The sequence below is a fragment of the Aedes albopictus genome, unplaced genomic scaffold (genome assembly GCF_035046485.1).
Source record: "Aedes albopictus strain Foshan unplaced genomic scaffold, AalbF5 HiC_scaffold_128, whole genome shotgun sequence".
Taxonomy (NCBI): Eukaryota; Metazoa; Arthropoda; class Insecta; order Diptera; family Culicidae; genus Aedes; species Aedes albopictus.
In genome coordinates this window covers 53318-62427 of record NW_026916680.1, presented here as the reverse complement: position 1 = coordinate 62427, position 9110 = coordinate 53318, and the positions used below count along the sequence as shown (strand labels likewise).

At 47.7% G+C, this 9110-nt stretch overlaps 3 protein-coding genes across 3 annotated transcripts; 2 read left to right on the top strand and 1 right to left on the bottom strand.

The window, feature by feature from the left end:
• Window positions 1-393: 393 nt before the first annotated feature.
• Window positions 394-1794, top strand: LOC115264076 (uncharacterized). Its single transcript, XM_029867382.1, has one exon. It carries the CDS (start codon window positions 394-396, stop codon window positions 1792-1794), a length of 1401 nt encoding a protein of 466 aa, XP_029723242.1.
• Window positions 1795-2031: 237 nt separating this feature from the next.
• Window positions 2032-3578, top strand: LOC134284438 (histone-lysine N-methyltransferase, H3 lysine-79 specific-like; the record flags this gene model as incomplete). Its single annotated transcript, XM_062843277.1, is given in 2 exon segments — window positions 2032-2436; window positions 2501-3578. Coding segments are annotated over 2 exon segments (1344 nt in total). The 3' UTR covers window positions 3446-3578.
• A 1198-nt stretch (window positions 3579-4776) lies between these two features.
• Window positions 4777-6632, bottom strand: LOC109404191 (galactose mutarotase). Its single transcript, XM_019677012.3, has 3 exons — window positions 5614-6632; window positions 5189-5524; window positions 4777-5127 (listed from the first exon to the last, which is right to left on the bottom strand). The coding sequence occupies exons 1-3, from the start codon at window positions 6331-6333 to the stop codon at window positions 4870-4872; spliced, it is 1314 nt and encodes a 437-aa protein (XP_019532557.2). The 5' UTR covers window positions 6334-6632; the 3' UTR covers window positions 4777-4869.
• Window positions 6633-9110: the final 2478 nt, after the last annotated feature.

Sequence of the window (9110 nt, the reverse complement as noted above, 5' to 3'; positions counted from 1 at the left end):
CAACATAATGACGGTGGAGGCAATATCGACGAAGAGCCAGGAAGCAGAGGCGGTAGAAATAACCTCAACGCTGGAAGGAATTGTCTGGTACAATACGCGGACGATTTCGGGATCATGGTTCGAGGCAAAAATATGGATGTTCTTCGAAAGAAGGCGCAAGAGAAACTCGACGAATTTTGCTATCTGGCACAAGAGTTAAATTTCGAAATCAACGCAAACAAAACTAAAGCGATCCTTTTCACAAACAACAACAAATCGTTAGATGTCAACATCGCTGACGTCCCTCTGGAAACAGTGAAGAGTCACCGGTACCTGGGAGTAACGATTGACCGTCACTTGAGTTTTGGACCGCACGTCAGGGAGACCCGAGCAAAAATAGCTGACAGGCTAAATATGCTCAAAGTAATCAGCGGAGTGAAAACAGGAAGTCATCCACAAACTCTGAATAGCATCTACGTCGCCATAATACGAAGCGTTATGGAATATGGGTGCTCAGTGACCAACAACGCCGGAAAGACCAACAAACAGCTGCTAAACGTTGTAAACAACCAATGTTTACGGAAAGTTACAGGTTGCACGCGCAGTACGCCGCTAAATGCTTTGACGGCTCTTGCAGGACAGGAACCTTTGGAAGAAAGATTCAACTACGTGACAGGCAAGAGTATAGCAAGATGTTTCGAAAGAAATAACGTGATAGCAGAGCAACTGAGGAACATAACCGAAATCGAAGACGGGGATGAAGGAAAATACTCATACGTAGAAAGGATGTACTACAGGAACAAACAACTTTATGACAACATAATGACGGTGGAGGCAATATCGACGAAGAGCCAGGAAGCAGAGGCGGTAGAAATAACCTCAACGCTGGAAGGAATTGTCGGTCATAAGAAAAGTAACTTGGCGCCGACAAGAATGAAACAAGCAGCATTAGTGGCGATGAACGAGACGTACTGTGGACGGGGCAGAATCTTCACCGATGCTTCGAAAGCAGACGGTGTCTGCGGAATAGGTGTATACATTGAGGACGTGGATGTGAAACGATCGTTTAAGCTGGAAGGAGATATAAGCATTACTGCGGCAGAAATCCATGCTTTAGGCGTGGCACTACAATTCGTCGAAGAGGGACAACTGCTCAACTACGTCATCTATACGGACTCGATGACAGCGTGCTTGATGTTGGAAGAAGCAAGGGATTTCAACAGGGCGGAGACAGTGCTAGCATATGTGTTAGAAACAGCACGGAAATGGCGTATTAGCTTCCAGTGGATTCCAAGCCATGTAGGAATCGCTGGAAATGAAGTAGCGGATCAACTAGCGAGGGAAGGAGTAAACCAAACTACCGTGTTGGAGCACCAACTATTTGCGAAAGACGTCATGAGACAGATAAAAGTACAGACAGCAGAATCAGCACAACGCTGGTACCAGGAGTATTCACAGGAGAAAGGAATACGGTTCTTCACGCTGCACCAAAAGCTACATGATAAGCCGTGGTATCATGGAAAAAGTTTTGGAGGTCGGGATATACGACTTCTGAATAGAATCATGACCGGCCACAACTACGCGAAGAGCTGGCTGGCCAGAATGAAAATTGTGGAGAGCGGAGATTGCGAGTTATGCGCGGAGGAAGAAACGGCAGAACATTCGATCCTGACCTGCCCCCGCTACAACAGTATCAGAGCTAGATACAGTTTTGGGAATGGATATTCAGACTTAGTAGAAGTGTTTAAAACCAAGAGCATGGAATTATATAAAGAATTAGTGGATTTTGTGAAAGAGTGCAAACTAGACTTGTGAACTAACTACACATGTAACGACTATCATGAAAAACGGAGAAACAGGGCATATAGTCAAGTTGACTGGCCCTATACATCGACGAGTTGATGTGATCCCCATCAGCCCGCACAGAAAGAAGAAGAAGAAGAAGAAACGATTTTTACGATAAAATATTGAAACAACAGAATTCCTACGCAGAAAAAACTGAAAATAGTTTGTGTGATTGAAATAAGTGATTGTAGTTGGAACCCCACCCAGTGAACAATGGGTGGCTGCCGGTGCACCTTCCGGCAGTGTGACAACAGCACCAGTAGCAAGCCGGGAATGCATTTTTTCCACTTTCCCATCCGGGACTGGCCGCGGCTGGAAATATGGGCCCGAAACGCCAACAAGCCCGATTTCCCCGAACTGCCGTTAAGTAAGCTGAAGAACAAGGTGGTCTGCCAGGATCACTTTGAGAACCGGATGTTTATGAACTATCTCAAGGAGGGGCTGGTTAAGACGGCCGTTCCGGCGTTGGAGATTTTGGAGGACGGGTCCGTTTTGAACGTGGAGACCAATCAGGTGAGCGAGCGGGAAGAGTGGCTGATACCGGAGAAGGACGATGCCGCTGGGGATTCAATGGAGCCTCCGATGGAACAACCGGAGACCACCCGGATGGAGGTAAGTTGAAGAATTGCGATTTTGATGTGGGAAAATTTTCTTATGCATAATTTGCTCTTTCCAGATACAATTTGTAGATTCAGAGCATGAGGAGTTCAACATAACTCCGGTCGTAAGCCCACCGCCTACACCAAAAATCCTCAATAAAACTTCAGAAGCGGTGCCAGTGAGAGTGTCCAGAAACGCCGATGAAGCAAATAAGACAATTCTACGTACACCTTCAACCAATGTCGTTTTGCGCAAAGTTTTTGTCAAACGGAAGCGCAAACCTTCATCGGAAGATTCTCCGAGCAAGTCGAAAATGCAGATTGTTTCCGTCCAACGACTTACAAAGGTCTCCCCGAAGGAAGAAGCCTTCGCTCAGGAGGAAGCTCCCTCGGCGGCCACTCCATCATCGTCAACAGATGTAGCACCGGAAACACCCGTTCCGGAAAACCTGGTTCAACCGTCTAGTACTCCGTCAGCAGTCCTTTCGCCTCCTCCAGTTCCTGCAGCTCCTCCTGCTCCAGTAATGCCAACTATCAAGATCATCACCGATCCGGCCTACATCGAGAAGTTGAACCAAGCGTCAGCCCAAATTGCCGAGGTGAAGCAACTTCTCACCGATGTTCTGAACAAACCCGTTCCGGAGCCGAAGGTGATAACCGTTCCGGTTCCAACACCGGTTCCTGCCCCTGTCCAACCTCAACAACCCCCCGCAAAACAGGACGACGAAATTTGCCCGAAGATGGAGAAGGGCGGCCCCCACATGAACAAGGTCCAGCTCTTCAACGGAATCAAGCGGTATCTGAATCCGACGATGGTGGCCCTGCTGCGGATGGAGCTGTTTGCCGGCGCACCGGAACGGCAGTACAAGGCGGACGAGAAAACGTTGGCCGTCGAGTTGGTCAACCTGGGGGAGAACGTCTATGGGCACTTTCTGGACGAGTTCCGGTTTCGACTGCCGGCCAAGAAGGACGCTCTCAAGTGGAAGGAGGAAGCCCTGGACGATGACGATGATGCTTCGTGAAGGGCGTGGGGTAAGTAGTGGATACATATATTTTTTTGCTATTACTGTCGCATATCGTGACAGGACCTTTTTTTATCGGTCATTTTATTTTATCAATATTGGTAAACGAATAAATTTCGGTTTCAAAGTGAAAGATTTCTAATGGTTTGCTGGCGTAAGGATAATCTCACCTTTTCCAGTTTGAACATGATTGCTCAGGTATCAGAAGGCCGGCTTCAGAAGCATATCATCCTCCATTTGGGACATTTGGGCCATCGCCATACGTATAAGCCTATTTCATCATTTACCTGAGGGACAATTGGACAAGGGATGGGAATTAAAAAAGGGAAAGGTCATAAAATCGGAAGGGGTACCCTAGAAGAGGGAATGAACGCATAAGCGCAACGAGAGCTCATAGCCCATACCACAACGGGTTGATTCAATGCCCTGAAAAGGACACTGTTAAACGCATAAGCGTGAAGAGAGCCTAGCCCTAGCTCATTGGAGGTAGCTTGTGACATCATGCGACTTTTAATATGACATTGAAAGGCACGTCATTGAAAGCATCCTCAATATTCAAGAAATCATCCAAGCAAAAACTACGTTTGAGCGAGTACTTTCTTGAAAACGTATACAACTTTGTGTCAAAGAGTCACTGTGGACATCCCAAATTGGGAGGCATGTGAGTTCACATGAATAGGCATGTCAGCCAGACGAACATCACAGATGCGATAATCGACAAAGCATTTTAAGCATTTCAAAAAGAATGATATAAACCAAATACATCTGGAATCCTTCTTTATACAACGTACGCACCCTTTCGGAACAAACACCATTTGCTCCTGAGATTTGAAGTAAGCAGAGCTTTTTAGTGCCCACTAAGTCGATTCTATAGCAACAATTCTCGGGCGGAAGCTAGAGATTCCTAACTATACAAAATGCTGGTTTATCCGAAGATATTTTGAGCTTGAACAGAAGTAGGCTATGAAGCGAGAAGTTAGTTTGAGATTTCATCAGGAACTCATGAAAAAAAAAAACAAGGCTCCAAGTATACCGCTGGCAACAATAAACTCTAGTTGCTAACGGTTGGTAAGGGGTGTCCGGAGAAGTCGTAGATTACTTCAATGAGCACGCTTCAATAGGCAGACACGAAACTACTTTACGCTCAAGCAAGGCAAGGCCCGACCGGAAATTGAACCCGTCACCCTCAGCATGGTCATGCCTTTACAACTGTGGCTATAGGGTTCATGCGGATGTCGTTACAACACAAAGAAGTCAAAGAAATGTGTAACAGAGATATCAAACGCGACCTATTGGATTGTGAGGCATTACTTCCAAAACTAGTAGGCATATTTCCGATTATCATCTAAGCATTTATCACCCCAAAAAGTATACCAAAATTTACATAAAATTCCGTTACCAACCAAACTGCTTTTCAAATAAAATCAGTTCTCCTCAAACAGGCCAAACTTGTAGACCACTTCGTGCTCGTAGGTTTCCCCGGGGACCAACACCGAGTTCGGAAAGTTGGCATGGTTGACCGCATCGGGGAAGTTTTGCGTCTCCAGACAGAAGGCACCATGCTTGAAGTACTTGGCACCGCCCTTGCCCCTGATGGGCAGATCGGTGGCCATCGCAGGTACCACCGGTTCCAGGTGCGTCAGCTCGTAATAGTCCCCGGCGTTGATCGGTCTCGGGCGGATCTGTTCAGAGGAGATGTGTTAGGATCAATGTAGAATTGCTGGATCTACTGAGATAACTCACATTCCGATTAGGATCCGGCATGAAGTTGCTGGTGTACAGCTGAACGCCCGGTTGATCGGTGTAGACCTCCAGCGTGCGTCCCGAGTGCGGATGAACGACCCTGGCGATAAAAGTCATTCCCTGCTCGGTACCCTTGGTGATGCAGAAATTGTTATCGTAACCTTCGCCGGGTGCCCGGGACATGGCCGGACCAAGTTCCCGAGGGATTCGGAGGTCGTACGGCGTTCCACCGACGCACAGGAATTTACCCGTTGGAATCGAGTCCTCGTCCGTTTCCGTAATGCGGTCCGCGTTCAAGGAAATTATATGACGATAGACTTCCTCATGCCCGGTGTTCTAGAAATGATTTGAAGATGATTCTTTTTCTAGTGATACAGTAATATAAGGGAACATGTGATCCCGCCCCATCTCATATAGCAACTTACATGACCCGCCAGATTGAAGTACGAATGGTTCGTCAGGTTGATCGGAGTAGGCTTGTCGGAAACCGCCCGAAATTTGACCACCAACCGGTTGTCGTTCTTCAGCTCGTACGTTACCGACGCCAGGACCGTCCCCGGATAACCTTCATGGCCATCCTTGTTCGTGTGACTCAGCGTGACCACCGTTCCCTCCACATGCGACGTCCAATTGAACTTGTCGAATCCAATTTTCCCTCCGTGTAGCTGATGGCGCCCCTCCCAGTTCTTCGTGACCTCATAGACCACCCCATCAATAGTGAACCGACCTCCGCCGATGCGGTTGGCAACCCTGCCAACCGTGGCACCAAAGTACGGGTTATTCGCTCCCCGATAGCCCAGAATGTTATCGAATCCAAGGACCACATCGTCAACCGCACCGTTCTTGCCCGGAACCTTGATCGACGTGATGATAGCCCCGTAGGAAATCACCTGCACCGACATCCCGCTCTCGTTCGTCCAGGTGAACCGTTTCACCGGTTGCACTTCATCAGTAAGTGGATCCTTCACCGTGCCGAATCCGTCCACCGTGAGGGTGACCGATTGGGCCTCCGATTGGTGCGATCCGTCCATCGTTCGCACCGTTACCGACTCAGACTTGCTTCCTCCAGCACTCACGTACGAACTTTGAACGGATGAGGACGCGGGCTCCCCACAAGATTGACCGGAACCGACGCCACTACTCATGATTTGTTTTTATTTGCCGACGAATAATAAACTAGAACAACACTGCTTGATGCAGACAGGGCGCGCACTTGACAGCTTCCAGCTGATAACACTTTCTACGAGGAATGCAAAATGTCACGTTTCACACGCTTCTTCCAGTGAGCACTAGATTGCCGGAACAAAGTGCCGAATGCATCAGAAGATCAAAGTTGAAGACCGAGAATAAAGTAGGCTTACTGTTACTGTAGCCACGAGTGCTACTCGCGAAATGAGTCGAACTGGTTGTCGTTTGAGGACTTTTATCAAGAGAAATTTCAACCACAATGCCATATTGTGCTGTATCTGCTATCACTATCTCTAGACCTATATGACTAGCGATAGGTAGGTTATTTAACGGATAGATAACAGTGTGGTCGCGGGTCATTGTAATCGTTTATAGCAAAACAATCTGTTTTATGCACGAATGTCATGAAAGTTTTGGGTGTGGCAAACGACTCTTTAGGATCACTTATCTCAAGTAAACATGAACGATATCAAAATTTATTTTGATTGAACAAGTTCAAAAAAGCTTCGCCTAAACTATTAGTTTTATTAGCTAGGGTCTTTTGGGAAGAGGGGCCTATTGTCTGTCTGTCTGTCTGTCTGTCTGTCTGTCTGTCTGTCTGTCTGTCTGTCTGTCTGTCTGTCTGTCTGTCTGTCTGTCTGTCTGTCTGTCTGTCTGTCTGTCTGTCTGTCTGTCTGTCTGTCTGTCTGTCTGTCTGTCTGTCTGTCTGTCTGTCTGTCTGTCTGTCTGTCTGTCTGTCTGTCTGTCTGTCTGTCTGTCTGTCTGTCTGTCTGTCTGTCTGTCTGTCTGTCTGTCTGTCTGTCTGTCTGTCTGTCTGTCTGTCTGTCTGTCTGTCTGTCTGTCTGTCTGTCTGTCTGTCTGTCTGTCTGTCTGTCTGTCTGTCTGTCTGTCTGTCTGTCTGTCTGTCTGTCTGTCTGTCTGTCTGTCTGTCTGTCTGTCTGTCTGTCTGTCTGTCTGTCTGTCTGTCTGTCTGTCTGTCTGTCTGTCTGTCTGTCTGTCTGTCTGTCTGTCTGTCTGTCTGTCTGTCTGTCTGTCTGTCTGTCTGTCTGTCTGTCTGTCTGTCTGTCTGTCTGTCTGTCTGTCTGTCTGTCTGTCTGTCTGTCTGTCTGTCTGTCTGTCTGTCTGTCTGTCTGTCTGTCTGTCTGTCTGTCTGTCTGTCTGTCTGTCTGTCTGTCTGTCTGTCTGTCTGTCTGTCTGTCTGTCTGTCTGTCTGTCTGTCTGTCTGTCTGTCTGTCTGTCTGTCTGTCTGTCTGTCTGTCTGTCTGTCTGTCTGTCTGTCTGTCTGTCTGTCTGTCTGTCTGTCTGTCTGTCTGTCTGTCTGTCTGTCTGTCTGTCTGTCTGTCTGTCTGTCTGTCTGTCTGTCTGTCTGTCTGTCTGTCTGTCTGTCTGTCTGTCTGTCTGTCTGTCTGTCTGTCTGTCTGTCTGTCTGTCTGTCTGTCTGTCTGTCTGTCTGTCTGTCTGTCTGTCTGTCTGTCTGTCTGTCTGTCTGTCTGTCTGTCTGTCTGTCTGTCTGTCTGTCTGTCTGTCTGTCTGTCTGTCTGTCTGTCTGTCTGTCTGTCTGTCTGTCTGTCTGTCTGTCTGTCTGTCTGTCTGTCTGTCTGTCTGTCTGTCTGTCTGTCTGTCTGTCTGTCTGTCTGTCTGTCTGTCTGTCTGTCTGTCTGTCTGTCTGTCTGTCTGTCTGTCTGTCTGTCTGTCTGTCTGTCTGTCTGTCTGTCTGTCTGTCTGTCTGTCTGTCTGTCTGTCTGTCTGTCTGTCTGTCTGTCTGTCTGTCTGTCTGTCTGTCTGTCTGTCTGTCTGTCTGTCTGTCTGTCTGTCTGTCTGTCTGTCTGTCTGTCTGTCTGTCTGTCTGTCTGTCTGTCTGTCTGTCTGTCTGTCTGTCTGTCTGTCTGTCTGTCTGTCTGTCTGTCTGTCTGTCTGTCTGTCTGTCTGTCTGTCTGTCTGTCTGTCTGTCTGTCTGTCTGTCTGTCTGTCTGTCTGTCTGTCTGTCTGTCTGTCTGTCTGTCTGTCTGTCTGTCTGTCTGTCTGTCTGTCTGTCTGTCTGTCTGTCTGTCTGTCTGTCTGTCTGTCTGTCTGTCTGTCTGTCTGTCTGTCTGTCTGTCTGTCTGTCTGTCTGTCTGTCTGTCTGTCTGTCTGTCTGTCTGTCTGTCATTTGAGTTTACGTGTGTCACTTTCATAAACCACTGATATTAGCACCATGTTAGTTCAGGAAACGTGCGACAAGTCACTCGAAGGTACACGTCCCAATCGTTACATTTTCTGTGGACCTCTTTCGTGTGATTAGCTTTAGCGGCAAGACCCACCATGAGCCATGCCAATACATTTATCACGAGTATGCAACAAAGTTGCACACATGTCCTTTGATTTATATGCGACAGAAGAAAGCTCTTCGCAAAACGATGCATTTCACACATTCCAGCAATGCTTTCGACATATTGTTTCGCTTGCTACGATCTAGATTTGAATCTTGTGTGCAACGAAGCCTACACGGGTGATGCTGCGCTGGTGAACTGCGTCCAGCAGTCTCGATTGCCTCATCGACATGAGAGAGAACAGTGCCGATTCTTCTCCACAGCGGCCTACTTCGATTCACGTGGCGTGCAGAGTGGCGCTAGCCTAGAGGTGCAAATTGACACGCATATGTTTGTTCTTCGGCTTCGAAATGATTATAATGGCGATGATGGGTTGGTCGATCGAGGCTTTTGATTCGCGCGGTATAAGGTGTTTACCTGGCGTT

Bases quoted from the DNA above. Each gene is read 5' to 3' on its own strand.
- LOC109404191 (XM_019677012.3), bottom strand. From the start codon at position 6,333: ATGAGTAGTGGCGTCGGTTCCGGTCAATCTTGTGGGGAGCCCGCGTCC. The intron at 5,525-5,613 runs GTAAGTTGCTAT...AATCATTTCTAG, and splicing joins ACTTCAATCTGGCGGGTCAT to AACACCGGGCATGAGGAAGT. The intron at 5,128-5,188 runs GTGAGTTATCTC...TCCTCTGAACAG, and splicing joins TGCCGGATCCTAATCGGAAT to ATCCGCCCGAGACCGATCAA.
- LOC115264076 (XM_029867382.1), top strand. From the start codon at position 394: ATGCTCAAAGTAATCAGCGGAGTGAAAACAGGAAGTCATCCACAAACT.